Below are 18,980 nucleotides of genomic sequence, written 5' to 3'. Positions count from 1 at the left end.
CCTACGACTCTTGCAGATTGCCTCGATGGCTAGCTTTAGGGTGAGAGGATCTATCTAGTCTAAAGTATATAACCCTAAAGGAGGCGTGGTACTGGCCTTCAACGCATTTTCTCCACAACGGAATCACCATATCAACCTGAAGAAATAACTATGGTCGTCTCCAACTGCAAGGGATGTTTGGAAAGGAGACTTGGAGTCCAAGTGAGGAAGTCCGCTTTACACTTGAGTGGCACTGATGAATGATTGCTCTCCGCGCACAAAAACACAAGTCTCGGGCGGCGGGGCCTGAAGAATCATCCGCGTCGTTGATTATTCGCACCCGCGTCCACGGGCCAGTCTTGCCAGTTGCCTGGTAGGTCGTCGTCACTCGTCACCGATATATTGGTGGTGCCCAACCAGTGGTCACCAAAAATCTCAGCTGTTTGTTGAACAACTAGCTAAACAAATCCCGGCACCACGGTCAAACAGCACCTAATTAAACAACGCGAGCATGCACCTCTCTCACAGCTAGCATCTCTAGCGGACCCCTTAGATCGTCGACCTTTAAATTGCAGATAAAGGACACCTAAAATCAGTTATCCGGTCTCATGTTGGCTTGGCAACCGTACCAGAACTTGTAGATTTTGAAATAAACGACTTCGTGGTAGAATTCCGAACATTCAGATGTTAGAATATACGTATAACTTGTATACGTATAGGTATAGGACTCTGTACTTGTACCTCATATATAATAAAACGATCCCTATCCGACGAGGTACGTCGGGTCAGCGCAATCTCTCTTTTCCTAGTTACGTTTACATGGTATCAGAGCAACGCTCTTGACCTAGGTCGGCTGATCTGCCGCCCTCTCGCTTCCGCCTCTGACGGCTTCCGCCGCCGCGTACTCCTCCACGACGATGGCATCGAATGCCATGACGACGCTCCCCGCATCAGGTGACCCTGCGTCGCCCGCGGTTGACCCTGTGGCTGCGCCCGCGATCACCCCGATCGCATCGACGGGCGAGTCCTCGACACGCGGTGACGTTCCGCCACCGATCCCTGCGTCGCCCGCCTTGGTGCCGCCATCAACGCCCGGCTCTGTGCCGCCTGCTGCGGTGCTGCCCGGCTCCGCCCCGCCAGGCTTCCCTCCACACCTGGCCCTCGCAGCTCCGACGGACTCCACCATGGTGACCGCCATCACCGGCTCTGGCTATGGTCCGGCCACAGGGGGTCTTCCACCACCGCCATATGGCTACCCTGGTTACGGTGGCTACGGCGGATATGGTGGCTATGATGCTGCTGGTGGCGGATTCCCGCCACCGTATGGGTACCCCAATTATCAAGGTTACCCGGGCTATCCCATGCTAGGGTTGCCAGGGCTCGGTGCTCCGCCGCTGGACGTCAATGGCTCGTCTTCAACACTGCCACCATCGTCTGGATCGGTACAGCTGTCCACGCCGACACCCTCGACTCAGCCAGGTCTCTTTCCAAGCCAGGGAATTCCACCGGTGGTGAACATTGCCTCGGCGATTACTATACGCCTGACGAGTGACAACTACTTGTTCTGGCGTGCGCAAGTTGGACCTCTACTCCGCAGTCATCTTCTGATGGGATATGTAGATGGTACCATTGTGTGTCGTGACCCTCGTGTTGCTGTGCCTTATGCCGGGGGTGTCCATCATGTACCAAACCCGGCCCACCAACATTGGATACAACAGGATCAAGCTATTCTGTCAGGGTTTGTCTCCTCCATGACTGAAGGTGTTCTTGGGATGATTATGTTCTCCGGCACCTCTCGTGAAGCTTGGGAGACTTTGAGTGGAGCTTTTGCCTCTACCTCCATCGCCAGATCCTCTGCTATTCGACAGGAGATGGCTGAGCTTAAGAAGGGAACCAAGACTGTCAACACATACTTTCACCAGATGAAGGCGCTCTCGGATTCTCTCACTAGCATTGGCGAGCCGCTGCGTGATGCAGAGTTTGTCTCATATATTCTTGCTGGACTTGACGAGGAATATGATGCTTTGTACCAAGTGGTGACTAATCGCATTGTGCCCATACCAATCCGTGATTTGTTCTCACAACTTCAGGAAACGGAACAGCGGAAACTGGCCCAGCGTCGCTCAGGCAACTCGACGCACTACCCTGCTGCCCATACCGCCGCTGTCCCTCCAGTCGCCTATGGCGCGATGCGCGGTGGACCCCGGCCTCCTTCACCAGCACCAACACCACACTTCACACCATCTGCTAAGCAGGCGCCTCCAACCACCTCTTCCAAGACTGGCCGTGGTCCTGTTGTTTGCCAGCTCTGTGGCATCCCGCGGCATGTGGCGTCCAGGTGCTATAAAAGGTTCAACCGTGAGTTTCTTGGCCTTGGCAATGATGGGAGCAACACGGAGAAACAGCTAGCCATGGCGATGACTGTCTCTCATGGTCCTCAAGGCACCACCACGACGACCGTTGATCCAGCTTGGTATGCGGACTCTGGCGCTACGCATCACATCACCCATGAGCTCGACAAGCTCACTACACGTGAGCCCTATCACGGCACCGACCAGGTTCATACAGCTAATGGTTCAGGTATGCACATTCATAATATTGGTCAAGCTACTCTTGCTACCCCGTCTTCTAGGTCTCTAGCTCTTAAAGATGTACTTCATGTTCCTAAAGCCACTCGTAATTTATTGTCTATGAGTAAACTTTCACATGACAATAATGTCTTTATTGAACTCCATCCTCATGATCTTTTTGTTAAGGACCTGGACACGAGAGCACCCATCCTTAGGGGACGTTGCAATGGAGGTCTCTATGAGATTAAAGCACCTGTCATCAAGCAAGCCCTTTCCAGTGTCAAGGTGTCTCGTGATATGTGGCATCGTCGTCTAGGACATCCAGCATTACAAGTCGTTCAACATGTTCTTCGTAGTCATGAGTTACCATCTACACATGAGTCCAACAAAATTGAGTCAGTTTGTGATGCTTGTCAACAAGGAAAGAGTCATCAGTTACCATTTTCCTTGTCTACTCGTGTAACAAAATTCCCATTAGAGATCATTTATTCTGATGTGTGGGGCCCTGCCCAAACTTTTGTCAGTGGACATCGTTTTTATGTCAGTTTTGTTGATGCTTATAGTCGTTTTACTTGGCTCTACTTGCTCAAACATAAATCTAATGTCTATGATGTGTTTATTCAGTTTCAGAAACATGTTGAACGCCTCCTAAATCGTAAGATTATTCATGTCCAAACTGATTGGGGTGGAGAATATGAAAACTTCATCCCTTCTTCCACAACTTGGGAGTTTCACATCGTGTGTCCTGTCCTCACACACATCAACAGAATGGTACTGTCGAACGTAAGCACCAACATATTGTTGAAACTGGTCTTACTTTGCTTGCTCATGCATCTGTTCCTCTATGCTATTGGAATGATGCATTTACTACAGCTTGTTTTCTCATTAACAGGCTTCCTAGTCGCACCATTAATATGAAGACTCCTCTTCAGCGGCTTCTTAATGAAACACCTGATTACACCTTTTTTTTAAGGTTTTTGGGTGCGCTTGCTGGCCACACCTTCGACCCTATAATAATCATAAACTTGATTTTTGCTCGAAGAAATGTGTGTTTCTGGGCTATAGCTCTCTTCACAAGGGATACAAATGTCTACATGTTCCGTCTAATCGAGTTTATATCGCTAGGGATGTTGTCTTTGATGAACATGTTTTTCCCTTTGTTAATATGCCAAATTCTCATAATCTACCACCTGTCTCGGAGTCATCCTTACTTCTAGCTGACCAATTTATGGATGTTGTAAATTCCTCGCATTTGCTTGCTAACCATGGTGCAGGTATTGGTCGCGGCAGTCGTCTCGAAGTGTACGTCGATCCGGTGCCGGCTGTGCATGGCTCCGCCTCGGGCTGCGGGCAGCCATGCAGTGAGCCGCTCTAGCGGCCTCCTGCTCCTTCGGCCTCGGGCTCCGTTCGGCTCGAGCCGCTCACCGAGCCGCCAGCTGACTCCGCCTCGGGCTTTGGCCCCGACCGCCTGGACGCCACGCCAGGCTCGCCTTGCACGCTTGTGCCACCTGCATGCAGCGAGGGACCCTCGATGTCTCCTGCTGCCGCTGCTCTGACAGTCAGCGCGCCGGCGCTGCTGTCCCCTGGTGCGCCAACTGGGAGCAGGCCTGCGTCCCCAGCTCCGACAGCCTCACCACCTGCCTCGCCTGCTCCGACACCATCGCCACCTTCTACGTTAGCACCTCCGCCGCCACCACCGGCTCCTCCAACTGGTCCTATCACTCGTTTGCGTCGCGGTATTTCGCAACCTAAACGACGAACTGATGGTACAGTGGCCTGGTCTTGTGTGCTCGCTGCTCATGCTGCTCTTAAGCACACACATGAACCTCGTGACTACAAGGAAGCTCTGCGTACTCCTCATTGGCGTGAAGCTATGGAAGTTGAGTTTTCTGCATTACAGGCTAATGGTACATGGAATCTTGTACCTCCGTGTTAACTTGATTGATTCACGGTGGGTGTGTTGCTAAAGGCTTCAAACAGCGTTATGGTCTGGATTATGATGAGACTTTCAGCCCTGTGGTCAAGCCTGCTACTATTCTCCTATTGCTCTCTATGGCTGTCTCTCGGCGTTGGTGAACGGATCGTAGCGAACAAGAGGGGGGGTGAATGGCGCTACGGCAAGTTTTAACCTTTTTCAAGTTTTAGCGCAACGGAAGGTAAAGGTGATAACTTTTGCTATAGCGGTGTTCCTACAATGAAGCTAGAGCATGTGCAACAAGTAAAGGAATCAACAAGATAGTAAGAGAGAGGAGCGAGACAACCGGGGGGGGGGGGGGGGGCGTGAGGCGAGTCGAGGTTTGTTTCCCGCAGTTCCCTCCACTAAAGGAGGTACGTCTGCGTTGAGGGGGTGCTAGTCTCACACAAGAGACTAGGCGGCCACACCACGAAGGAAGGCCTCACCCTCTTCCTCGAGAGAGCTCCACGGAAGTGCTCTCCCTCTTCCACTAAGGCACCGGTCGAGGCGGTGATTCCTTCACAAGGTTGGGGCGAGATCCACACACACAAGGATGCTCCCAACACCCTATGGAGCTAGTACATCACCAAGCTAGACTCCATAGCTGCACATCTCCAATGCTCCACCATAGGAACCCATCTCCAATGCTCCACCAAAGGAACCCCTCCAATACTCCACCAAGAAGCTCTTCCAGTGCTCCACCAAGAAGCTCTTCCAGTGCTCCACCAAGAAACTCTTCCACCTAGGAACCCTAACAACAAGATCCACTAAGGACTACCACGAATTGGTGAACTTTCTCTCGGTGGAATGATAGATCGGGGTCTCCTCCACCACCTCACAAAGTATGAGCAAGATTGGTTGGGTGGGTGAGGAGATCCCTTCAATTTTGAGCTCAGCAACAATGGATGAGAGAGAGAAGAGCTAAAGCTGGGTGGAGAAGAAGGGCCCTTTATATAGGTCCCTCCAAATCCAACCGTTGCCCTCTGTTTTTGCCTAAGCGGTACTACCGCTCCTAGAAGCGGTACTACCGCTCTGAGTTCGAATTCCCCACTGAACTTGTCCACGTGGACACATTGCGGTACTACCGCTCGCGGTACCGCTTGCGGTACCGCAATAGGGTCCAGACCTTACAGGATCCCAAGCGGTACCCGAGCGGTACCAGAGCGGTACTACCGTAACGTGTTACGGTACTTCGCGCGGTATCGTGGGCGGTACTACCGCCCTCAAGCGGTACTACCACTCCAGGTACCGTGAAGGTACCGCAACGTGTACTGTGGGGCAATTCCATGTGCAAGTCTCTGAGCGGTATCGCGGGCGGTACCAGTAGGGGTAGCGGTACTACCGCTGCTGGTACCGGTAGTACCGCTATGGCTAAAACAGATTTCCTCTCTTCCTCTCCTACCAAGTCACCTCACGACACACACGCAAAACCAGAAACCCTATGAGCTACGCTTCGGTCTTCTGATCAGAATGTGCTCAGCGAGGGTACCGTGCATCTTGCAAACCTATCAATGACAAACTTTGTGCACGGTTAGAATTGTTCAAGTGTTGTTATCAAACACACAAAACACGGGATATGGATCTTGCTCTTACAATCTCCCCCTTTTTGGTGTTTGATGACAACACACGAATTTGCAATAAATCATAGGATATTATGATAAGAAAGTTTGGTTTGCAAGTATAGGAGAAGCTCCCCCTAGATGTGTGCATATTTAGAATATGCATTTGTATACAAATGCACACATCCTAGAGAGAACTCCCCCTAAATTTCACAAACCAAGCACAAGTGCTAAGATGATCATAGGACAAGATAATGTAGCACGAGTACACTATAGAGGCAAGAATATATGTATATATGGAAGTTTGGGTGAACCTTTTCATACCTTTGCCTTGAGAAAAACCCAAACTCACCATACTAATAAGTGCCACCACCATAATAATAAGTGCCTCCATAGGAATGATATGATATGGCCAATCAAAGGATAAATAATGGAGACCAATGACCATAAAGCTACGCACGATTAAGTCTTAATACAAACGGGGGGTCGGGAGACCCACGAATAGAGTAGCAAACACATACGAATAAGTTCCGAATAACTAGTGGAAAGTTTTGATGCCAAGGCCGAAAGAACCAAAACGAAGTCACCAAGCCCTTGGCATCCCCATGCAAATTCCCGTCCTAATAGATCAACTTCTCCCCCTTTGGCATCGAGACACCAAAAAAGGGAGAAGGAGCATACTAGCGTCCCAAGGGAATCACTCGTCGTCGTCATCCTCCTCCTCGTCATCATCATCCTCATCGTCATCACCTCCATCCTCGACGTCCTCCTCCTCTTCATCCTCATACTCTTCCTCTTGGGCAAGTCCTTTGCCATGAGGTGGCTCGGGGATGGACTCCTCAGAGCTAGACCAAACAAGCTTTGACTTCCACTCACCAGGAGGAGTGATGTTGTCCTCGGAGCCCTCGGAGACCGGGAGTTGCATGTGCCTCATCATCGCCTTTTGGCGTTGGCGGATCTTCTTGTTGTCGTGATGGGCTTGGTACATCCTATCCTCGAGGTCCCTCTTGAAGCAAAAGGACTTCTTGAGGCGCGCGGTGAGCTTGGCGAAGAGGCCCTTTTGCTTGATGGAGTTGGGCACGTAGTCGGAGTCGTCGCTGTTGGCATCATCTTCGTCCTTGTCCCTTGGAGCTCCTTTGCCAAATCTTGGGAGGTCATGGTCCTTGACAAGGGGGCTCTTCTCCTTGTGAATGGTGACGTTGGGGCGGCATTGCGCTAGAAGATCTCCACGGCCTTCTTGATCCCACTTAAGGCAAATGAGCCTCATGAGATAGGGAGCGTATTGGGGAAGCTTGCGGAGGAAGGCACAGTCACACATCTCATGCCACATGTAGTCCATGATGTCCAGTTGCTTGCCGCGGCCCCTCAGCTGATGAGTGCGCACAAGGAGATTCACAAGGAATCCGTGCACCTCGTCGTGGTTGGTATGCTTGGGGTTGATGGTGCTGCGGTAGATGTGGTTCATGATATCATAGACCGGAAGGAGGCCCTTGGTGCTCCCACACAACATCCTCCCTCGAATGTAGAGGTCGGCCATCTTCTCCTTGGCCATGGGCTTGACTTGGAGATGAATGCGGAAGTAGTTGGAGTCGTTCTCGGGGATCTCATAACCAAGGCATCGAGCAAAGTCTTGCCATGAGGCCTCCATCACATGCTCCTTGGTCATCCACTTCAAAGAGCGATAGCCTCCTTCATCCTCAAGAAAGACCACGGTGGCATAGAATTGGCAAATCACCTCCCGGGAGAAATCATGAGAGAATGTCATGATAGGAATGAGACCTTGTTCTTCACAAATCTCCAAAGCTTCTCCAAAGTAGTCGAGGTCGGAGCGGAGCTTGTCCATGCTTATGGAGTATTGGGGGCAGCACTTGAACTCTTTGGCCCCATAGACCTCGTAGTAGATCTTCTCTTGACTTATATGATGAAAGTAGACATTGGGGCATTGGCGAGCATTTCTTGGGAGCAAATAAGGATTGGCTCCCCGCACCTCCAAGAATTGGCGTTTCTTCACATCGAGCATTGACTGTTGAGGTCCCCTTGCCCCTGCTACTGCATCTCTCTATCTCTTGGTGGTCCTTGCTGGCATGATCTCCTCTTGTTCATCCTCACGATGACGACGAGAGGATGGCTTGACCTTGCCACCACGGGTCTTTGGTGCACCTGTGAACAGCAGAGGTTTGGGAGGGAATAGGGGATGAGTGCACAAGCCAAGAAATTAGAGATCAAAATGGACACTAACAAGCAACATTGGTGACTCTATGCAGAGCGGTAGTACCGGAATTTTCAACCGGTAGTGCCGCTCAGACCGGTAGTACCGTCCAAGAATGGGCGGTACTAGCGCTCAAGCTCGCACAACCAGATCGAGGTTGGTCCATGGCAAAATCAACTCTAGAGTCACACATTGTTGCTAGCTAGTATCCTTACACATGAATAGCTTCCAAGAGTGCTTCTCCACCACAAATCTCCAACAAACCCTAGCATATGCATCTAGGGAGATCAACTCACCCTAGAGAGAGAAGTTAGGGTTCATACCGGAGGACATGGCGGAGAAGGGGTTGGGGTAGCTTCTCCACGGAGGAGATTGGGCCGATGGCGGCTGGAAAAGGAGATCGGGGCCGATCTCCTCGAGCTCTTGAACTTGGGGCTCCCCTTTGACTCGAGGTGGAAGAGGAAGATTTGTGGTGAGTGGGGATGACCCGACCCCAACCGGTACCTCTTGTCAAAAGGGGCAAGCGGTAGAACCGCTCCTAGAAGCGGTAGTACCGGTACTAGCCCGGTACTTAGAGCGGTAGTACCGCTCTGGGGATAACTTGTCAGTTTCGTCAGAGAACTGCCCCAGAGCGGTAGTACCGCCCCAAGTCCGCAGATTCAAAAAGAGGTCAGATTTTGGTGTAGACTTGTGCTTTTAGACGGAATTGGCTCAAGAGGTAGATGATGGCTTGGGATCAGATTACGGAAGTGTTAAGGTACTACCCAACCAAGCTTGCAAGAATCAAAGCTAGAAAAGCCAAGCTTGGGTGAATCTCCCGAGAAAAAACAAAGAGGAAAGAAGAAACGACAAACAAAAACACGAAGAGAAAAAGAAAAAGAAATCAAAAAGAACAACACCTCCTTGGAGAGAAGGTTTGGTGGCCGAGGCCACCGTGTGAGAGTTTGGTAGTGTGAGGTCGCGTAGAAACCTAGGACTCACGACTACTACTCAACATGAAGCTCATAGTCACTTGATTGACGAATAGCACATGCTTTTGGGTTTCTTTGTGCATCATGGGGGGAGGGATAGCTCAATAATTTAAACCGCACTCCCCCTATGTCCATGCGTTCTTTACATCTAGACATATGGCACAAGAGTGATATAGGTATCCACTTATGACACAATGTCCAAATGAGAAGCACAAGGGTAAAGAGGCAAACCTTGACGATAAACGATAGAGAGTGAGTCCATTGTCTTGTTGGGCACAATTGGGATGAATAGATCCTTAGGATTGCTATACCGTTGGATCCCATCACATCTTGCTCTTGAGAATATCTTGTGCTTTGCTTGGATTATGACGGGGTCTTGACGCATTAGCATCCCGGCGAGAGAAGATCATCATCAAGATTTGGGTCCTCGCCTTGATGTCATTGATGTTGATGCCGAACTTGAGGTTGTGGAAGAGGTGACTTATCACTTGGTTGTCCAAAGGAGGTGACTTGGCCTTGTGGTGTAGATGGCTCCATATAGATGGAACTTCGTCCTTCCCCGGTACTCATAGAAGGTAGCGTTTGAGATTGGTGAGAGCCAACACTCATCCTTCCTATGGTAATCGGGGGAATTACATCTCCTTTCTCACAAGAAGCACTTCGCCTTCTCCAAAGAACTATCATATCTAGTCTCATCACTCAATACCACAAGCCTCTCAATAGACTCATACTCCATCATTATGCTTGAGTGTCTTCTTAGATTTGTCTCTCACTTCCGACAACCCTATGAGGTTAGGGTAAGAGTATGGCTACGAGCAAAAGATGAATTCCTTCTTTGCCAATGAAGAAATTAAATATCTTGAGAACAAACTCCGTTCCATTGTTGCCTCTTCTTGCAACGATTATGTCATAGAACTTGTATTGAAATTGTTTGGGAAGCTTCATCATGATGCATTTCCTTTCAACACAATTCCTACAAAACACAATCTCTACACAAGGAGGCAAATTCCATTAGTCCTAGATCGTGGCCTCTTGAAGAGACTAGCTCCACAAGAGAACCACAACATGTTCATAATAGTAGGTACAAAGACCCAAGAGTGTAGAGCAATGAACAAGAAGTACATATGTAGGAGTCTTGACAAGATAGGACTTTGATCACCACTTTGTCAAGGCTCCAATACCTTTAAGCTTGATTGTGTCGTCGTCATGAGAAAGATGGATATAAGGACTTGATGACGACACCAAATTCCTTGCTTCCGGACATAAGACTTGTGGCTTCAAGATAACCACCCAATAAGCACCTCCGAAAGCAAGGCCCTTCATGGATCAAGAGTTGGAGATAGGAGCCCACTTTTCAATGGGCTCTACCTTCATATCCTTTGCTTCATTGACCCTTCCTTCTCTCTCAATCTTCTTTGGCATATTTGCCACTTCTCCTTCATGGCATAAGTCCTTGTGGGCTTCAATGACTCCTTCCAAGCATTGAACTTGAATTTGGAGACTCTCAATCTCGGACCTTGATGTCTACGCCCCCTCCTTTTCCTGTAGACAGTGTTGGGCCTCCAAGAGCAGAGGTTTGTAGAACAGCAGCAAGTTTTCCCTTAAGTGGATCACCCAAGGTTTATCGAACTCAGGGAGGAAGAGGTCAAAGATATCCCTCTCATGCAACCCTGCAACCACAAAGCAAGAAGTCTCTTGTGTCCCCAACACACCTAATAGGTGCACTAGTTCGGCGAAGAGATAGTGAAATACAGGTGGTATAAATAAGTAGTAGCAACGGCACCAGAAAAGTGCTTTGCCCAGGACAGTAAACAAGCAGTAGTAACGCAGCAGTAGTAACGCAGTAAAATAGTAAACAAGCAGCGATAGCAGTATTTAGGAACAAGGCCTAGGGATCATACTTTCACTAGTGGACACTCTCAACATTGATCACATAACAGAATAGATAAATGCATACTCTACACTCTTGTTGGATGATGAACACCATTGCGTAGGATTACACGAACCCTCAGTGCCAGAGTTAACAAGCTCCACAATTCAATGTTCATATTTAAATAACCTTAGAGTGCAAGATAGATCAACACAACCAAACCAAGTACTAACATAGCATGCACACCGTAACCTTCACACTATGAAAGGAGGAATAGATCGCATCAATACCATCATAGTAACAGTTAACTTCATAATCTACAAGAGATCACAATCATAGCATAAACCAAGTACTTCATGATGCACACACTGCCAACATTACATCATGGAGGAGGAATAGACTACTTTAATAACATCACTAGAGTAGCATATAGATGAATTGTGATACAAAACTCATATGAATCTCAATCATGTAAGGCAGCTCATGAGATCATTGTATTGAAGTACATAGGAGAGAGATTAACCACATAGCTACCGGTACAGCCCCGAGCCTCGATGGAGAACTACTCCCTCCTCATGGGAGACAGCAGCGTTGATGAAGATGGCGGTGGTGTCGATGGAGGAGCCTTCCGGGGGCACTTCCCCGTCCCGGCGGCGTGCCGGAACAGAGACTCCTGTCCCCCAGATCTTGGCTTCGCGATGGCGGCGGCTCTGGATGGTTTCTCGTACCGTGGCTTTCCGTATCGAGGTTTTAGGTCGAGGGGCTTTATATAGGCGAAGAGGCGGCGTCAGAAGGTCAACGGGGCGACGACACTATACGGGGGCGCGGGCCCCCCCTTGGCCGCGCCGGCCTATGGTCTGGTGGGCCTGTGGCCCCCCTCTGGCGACTCTCGGGTGTTCTGGATGCTTCCGGGGATTCTAAGATCTTCGGCGTTGATTTCGTCCGATTCCGAGAATATTTCCTTACTAGGATTTCTGAAACCAAAAACAGCAGCAGAAGCGGCCCTTCGGCATCTCGTCAATAGGTTAGTTCCGGAAAACGCATAAATATGACATAAAATGTATATAAAACATGTAGATATTATCAATAATGTGGCATGGAACATAAGAAATTATCGATACGTCGGAGACGTATCAGACCTCAAGTCATTGGCTTCATCTTCTCGGTCCACTAGAGCTTCCTCAAGAAGAGAATTCCTTCTCTCGAGTGCATGCTTGTGTCTCTCCAAGGTGGCAATGTCGTCCTCATGATTGCGACAAATGTAGTCCTTGCTTGAGCGTTTGTATTCTTCTATGGCTTCATCTTGCATAAGCTTGATCACCATAAGTTTGTCCTTGCTCCTCTTAAGATAAGAAATTTCATCCTCATGGTTACAACAAGTGACCTTTTCTTTGCTCGAATGAATCCACTCCAACAAGGACTCATTTTGCCTCTCATTGACTTCAACTAGCTTGGCCTTGTGTTTCTTTAGAGTGGCAATCTTATCTTCATGATCACAACATTGCACCTTCTCTTTACTCAAGCGATAGTATTCATCTAAGGCCTCCTCTTGAGTTGAGATGACATCCAAGAACCTTGCATTGTGTTTTCTCAAGAAGCATACTTCGTCAAGGAGCTTGTCACAACATGAATTAGGACCTTCATCTTCTTTCTTCTTGGCAAAGGTTGCAACATCCTCAATTGACCATTCATGATCTTCTTCAAGATAATTCTTCTTTGTCTTGAGCTTGTCCAACCAACCAAGAGCATAATCTCGATCCTTGAGTTGGGAGATGAGAGAATTGTTGTAGTCTTCAAGAATAAGAGCACTAGTTACAAGAGTCATACGCATGCACACTTCTTCCTCATAAGCTTGGGTGAGAGAGATAATCTCCAATTCCTTCTTCTTTTTAAGTCCTTCATTTTCCACCATATGGTCTTCATCTTGAAGCATGTTATCTCTAGGCTTGTCGGTGAAGGATCTCTTGGTGATGTGGTTGTTGGGGAGCCGCTTGGGAAGGGGTCGAAACTTGCTCTTACGAATGAGGTATCCACCCTATAAGTCCCTTTGCTTGTAGAGGCAATCCGCAACGAAGTGACCTTTGTCGCGACAATTGTAGCAAGAGTTCCTTGATCTCGAGTTTGGTTTCTTGTTTCCACTCCAAGGAAGTAGAGCATTGTAGAACTTTTTCTCGATCCAACGGTCATCCACAAAAGTCGCTCCAAGATCTTGCATTTGGATGGCGAGAGCAATAAGGCGTTGATACATCTCTTCGAGCGATTCTCCCTCCATCATGACAAAGTCATTTGCCATTGCTTCACTAAGATGAGAGCATTGGATATCCCCATTTCCAAGGAAGAGCTTGTCAAGTTCGTCCCAAGCTTCCTTGGCGGTCTTGAGCGATTGGATATGAGCGCGTTCCTTGGGAGTAATGGCCAAATGAATCATGTCGATGGCGATGGCGTTGAGTTGGTGGTCCACCACTTCCCTTCTTGTCAAGTTCATTGGGTCTTGTGGTGAATATCCTTCTTGAATGATCCGCCAAAGCTCGGTAGAGGTGCTACACACATGAGAATGCATTAGTAGTTTCCAATCACCAAGGCTATTAGAGTCGAGTAATGGTGGAGGACCATGAGTCATGATGCAAGGCATAGGCATTTGAGCATATGAATCATAATCACTTGATGGAGATGCATCCTTCCCGTTTGATGTGGTGTCAACATCCTCAAGATCCTTTTCCCGATGTGAATTTGTTGATTTCTCAACAATCTCAACACAAGGAAAAGAGTCGACATGTGATGGGGAGATATTGACACCTCTATTGGTATCTATGATGGGGTTAGGCTTTGGAGTAATCAACTCCATCATCATGGCCTTCAATTGAGATACAATGGATGACTCCAATTTCTTGAGGTCATACAATGTAGCCGGAGTATTACTGGCACTTGATGATGGAGATGATTGCTCACGGGAAAGGGCTCCATTCACAACCACCTCTTGTTCGGCCATTTCTTAGGCGGTAAAGCCCGAGCAAGAAAACCTTGCTCTGATACCACTTGAACGGATCGTAGCGAACAAGAGGGGGGGTGAATGGCGCTACGGCAAGTTTTAACCTTTTTTAAGTTTTAGCGCAACGGAAGGTAAAGGTGATAACTTTTGCTATAGCGGTGTTCCTACAATGAAGCTAGAGCATGTGCAACAAGTAAAGGAATCAACAAGATAGTAAGAGAGAGGAGCGAGACAACCGGGGGGGGCGCGAGGCGAGTCGAGGTTTGTTTCCCGTAGTTCCCTCCACTAAAGGAGGTACGTCTGCGTTGAGGAGGTGCTAGTCTCACACAAGAGACTAGGCGGCCACACCACGAAGGAAGGCCTCACCCTCTTCCTCGAGAGAGCTCCACGGAGGTGCTCTCCCTCTTCCACTAAGGCACCGGTCGAGGCGGTGATTCCTTCACAAGGTTGGGGTGAGCTCCACACACACAAGGATGCTCCCAACACCCTATGGAGCTAGTACATCACCAAGCTAGACTCCATAGCTGCACATCTCCAATGCTCCACCATAGGAACCCATCTCCAATGCTCCACCAAAGGAACCCCTCCAATACTCCACCAAGAAGCTCTTCCAGTGCTCCACCAAGAAGCTCTTCCAGTGCTCCACCAAGAAGCTCTTCCAGTGCTCCACCAAGAAACTCTTCCACCTAGGAACCCTAACAACAAGATCCACTAAGGACTACCACGAATTGGTGAACTTTCTCTCGGTGGAATGATAGATCGGGGTCTCCTCCACCACCTCACAAAGTATGAGCAAGATTGGTTGGGTGGGTGAGGAGATCCCTTCAATTTTGAGCTCAGCAACAATGGAGGAGAGAGAGAGAGAAGAGCTAAAGCTGGGTGGAGAAGAAGGGCCCTTTATATAGGTCCCTCCAAATCCAACCGTTGCCCTCTGTTTTTTCCTAAGCGGTACTATGATGTCTACGGGTGCTTCTATTCTTGTAGACAGTGTTGGACCTCCAAGAGCAGAGGTTTGTAGAACAGCAGCAAGTTTCCCTTAAGTGGATCACCCAAGGTTTATCGATCTCAGGGAGGAAGAGGTCAAAGATATCCCTCTCATGCAACCCTGCAACCACAAAGCAAGAAGTCTCTTGTGTCCCCAACACACCTAATAGGTGCACTAGTTCGGCGAAGAGATAGTGAAATACAGGTGGTATGAATAAGTATGAGCAGTAGTAACGGCGCCAGAAAAGTGCTTTGCTGTCCAGGACTGGCGTGTGGTTGATGGTGGTAATATTGCGGACAGTACAGATGCAGTAGAACAGTGAACAAGCAGCGATAGCAGTATTGGAAACAAGGCCTAGGGATTATACTTTCACTAGTGGACACTCTCAACATTGATCACATAACAAAATAGATAAATGCTATACTCTACACTCTGTTGTTGGATGATGAACACCACTAATTGCGTAGGATTACACGAACCCTCAATGCCGGAGTTAACAAGCTCCACAATTTTCGATATTCATGTTTAAATAACCTTAGAGTGCATGATAGATCAACACAACTATACCAAGTACTAACATAGCATGCACCCTGTTACCATCACACTATGAAAGGATGAATAGATCACATCAGTACCATCATAGTAATAGTTAACTTCATAATCTACAAGAGATCACAATCATAGCATATACCAAGTACTTCATGATGCACACACTGTCAACATTACATCATGGAGGAGGAATAGACTACTTTAATAACATCACTAGAGTAGCACATAGATGAATTGTGATACAAAACTCATATGAATCTCAATCATGTAAGGCAGCTCATGAGATCATTGTAATGAAGTACATAGGAGAGAGATTAACCACATAGCTACCGGTACAGCCCTTAGCCTCGATGGAGAACTACTCCCTCCTCATGGGAGACAGCAGCGGTGATGAAGATGGTGATGGAGATGGCAGCGGTGTCGATAGAGAAGCCTTCCGGGGGCACTTCCTCGTCCCGGCGGCGTGCCGGAACAGAGACTCCTGTCCCCCAGATCTTGGCTTCGCGATGGCGGCGGCTATGGATGCTTTCTCGTACCGTGGCTTTTCCGTATCGAAGACTTAGGTCAGGCGCTTCTTATAGGCGAAGAGGCGGCGTCAGAAGGGGTCTGGGGCCACCAGACACTAGGGCGGCGCCCCCCTGGGCCGCGCCGCCACCATGTGTGGGCCCCCTGTGGCCCCTCTCTGGCGTCTCTCGGGTGTTCTGGAAGCTTCATGCAATCCTAAGACTCTGGGCGTTGATTTCGTCCAATTCCGAGAATATTTCCTTACTAGGATTTCTGAAACCAAAAACAGCAGAAAACAGGAACTGGCACTTCGGCATCTCGTCAATAGGTTAGTTCCGGAAAATGCATAAATATGACATAAAGTATGAACAAAACATGTAGATATCATCAATAATGTAGCATGGAACATAAGAAATTATCGATACGTCGGAGACGTATCATACTACCGCTCCTAGAAGCGGTACTACCGCTCTGAGTTCGAATTCCCCACTGAACTTGTCGACGTGGACACATTGCGGTACTACCGCTCGCGGTACCGCTTGTGGTACCGCAATAGGGTCCAGACCTTACTGGATCCCAAGCGGTACCCGAGCGGTACCAGAGCGGTACTACCGTAACGTGTTACGGTACTTCGAGCGGTACCGTGGGCGGTACTACCGCCCTCAAGCGGTACTACCGCTCCAGGTACCGTGAAGGTACCGCAACGTGTACTGTGGGGCAATTCCATGTGCAAGTCTCTGAGCGGTATCGCGGGCGGTACCAGTAGGGGTAGCGGTACTACTGCTGCTGGTACCGGTAGTACCGCTATGGCTAAAACAGATTTCCTCTCTTTCTCTCCTACCAAGTCACCTCACGACACACACGCAAAACCAGAAACCCTATGAGCTACGCTTCGGTCTTCTGATCAGAATGTGCTCAGCGAGGGTACCGTGCATCTTGCAAACCTATCAATGACAAACTTTGTGCACGGTTAGAATTGTTCGAGTGTTGTTATCAAACACACAAAACACGGGATATGGATCTTGCTCTTACAGTTGGCACATTAGACAGCTTGATATTCAGAATGTTTTTCTGAATGGCTTCCTGGATGAGGAGGTATACATGAGACAACCTCCTGGTTTTGTTGATTCTAATAAGCCTGGTCACTACTGCAAGCTTGTTAGATCTTTATATGGACTGAAGCAGGCACCTCATGCTTGGCATGTTCGTCTTAGTTCTGTGTTGGGCTCTCTGGGTTCTCTCCTTCAGTGACTGATACATCTCTGTTTGTTCTGCGCCGCAAGGAGGTTACTATCTATCTCTTGGTCTATCTTGATGACATTATTGTTCTCAGTTCTCTGTCGTCTGCTATTCCTCGCCTGATCAGTCAACTCTGGTCTGAGTTCTCTGTCAAGGATCTAGGTGTTCTGCACTACTTTCTTGGGATTGAGATATCCTCTCCGACTTCTGGTAGTCTGGTTCTTCGACAGCGCAAGTATGCTCTTTATCTTCTTGCACAAGCCGGTATGTTGAAGTGTACACCTGTGACTACTCCTATGGCGTCATCTGAGCGTTTATGCAGCACTGATGGTGATCCACTCTCTTCTGAGGAGGCTACTCAGTATCGTAGTATTGTTGGCGGTCTACAGTATCTTACAGTCACATGGCCTGATCTGTCATTTGTGGTGAACAAGGTGTGTCAGTATCTTCATGAGCCTCGTACACCTCATTGGTCTGCTGTCAAGCGTGTTCTACGCTATGTGCAGTATACTGTGGACACTGGTTTGCATCTCCGATCCTCCTCCTCTACTCTACTTTCAGCCTTTTCTGATGCAGACTGGGCTGGAAATATTGATGATCGGCGATCCACCGGGGGACATGCTATCTTTTATGGAGGAAATCTCATTGTCTGGAGTGCTCGTAAGCAGTCTACAGTTTCCAGGTCAAGCACTGAGTCTGAGTACAAGGCCCTTGCTAATGCTACTGCTGAGCTTGTTTGGGTACAGTCATTGCTTCGTGAACTTGGTGTTGCTCAAGATCGACCTCCAGTTTTGTGGTGTGACAATATTGGTGCTACATACTTGTCATCCAATCCATTTTTTCATGCTCGGACAAAGCATATTGAAGTGGATTTTCACTTTGTTCGTGAGCGTGTTTCTCGGAAGCAACTTCAGATTCGGTTCATCTCTTCAAAGGATCAAGTTGCTGACATTTTTACTAAACCTCTCCCGTTGACATAGGCATCCCCAATGGGCCTGCCAAAGATGGTACCCGGGGTTTACTGAAGGCCCACGACTCGACGAATAAGAAGTTCGGAAGCCCAAGATTAGTACTAAGGAAAGCTAGAGTTGTATTAGGAAATACATACTTGTAATATTACGGGACGAGTTAGAAACCCTCCCGGACTCTGTAACTTGTGTATTACGAATTCCTCGGCTCCGCCTCCTATATAAGGGGGAGTCGAGGGACAAAGAAAGCATCGGTTCATTGTTCCACGCAACCCTAGTTTTTACATCGTCGAGCACTTTTCGGCTGAAACCTTCGAGATCTACTTGCCCTCTACTTCTGACTAAAACCCTAGTCTACAATCTGTAGGCATTGATAAGTTAATCCCTTGTCAAATGACGCCGTCTGTGGGAATTAGAGGTGTCAAGGAGCTGATCTCGATGGCAAATTCAAGATCGTCGACTTCGTCAACTGCAAGCAACGCGATGGACAGAGGTAAATAGATCAAAACTGGTCTAGTCGATTTTGTTCCTCACCCGCCCTCCCGTTTGGATGCATATGCGTATCTGGAGGAGCCCATGGAGATGACGTTCTGAAAGTTTCACTTCCGCGTCGAGAAGGAAGGATCGTATCGTC

The 18,980-nt window shown here is 48.5% G+C and overlaps 1 protein-coding gene across 1 annotated transcript; it reads left to right on the top strand.

Annotated features, from left to right (window-relative positions):
* The first annotated feature begins 4,061 nt into the window (after positions 1–4,061).
* LOC139834982 (uncharacterized mitochondrial protein AtMg00810-like) lies at positions 4,062–18,358 on the top strand. The gene is made up of 3 exons (XM_071824921.1): positions 4,062–4,285; positions 17,174–17,280; positions 17,388–18,358. Exons 1-3 carry the CDS (start codon positions 4,062–4,064, stop codon positions 18,356–18,358), a joined length of 1,302 nt encoding a protein of 433 aa, XP_071681022.1.
* Positions 18,359–18,980: the final 622 nt, after the last annotated feature.

The sequence above is a fragment of the Lolium perenne genome, chromosome 1, assembly GCF_019359855.2.
Source record: "Lolium perenne isolate Kyuss_39 chromosome 1, Kyuss_2.0, whole genome shotgun sequence".
In the NCBI taxonomy this organism is placed as follows: Eukaryota; Viridiplantae; Streptophyta; class Magnoliopsida; order Poales; family Poaceae; genus Lolium; species Lolium perenne.
The sequence above is the reverse complement of the archived record's forward strand: the minus strand, read 5'-3'. Positions and strand labels throughout refer to the sequence as shown.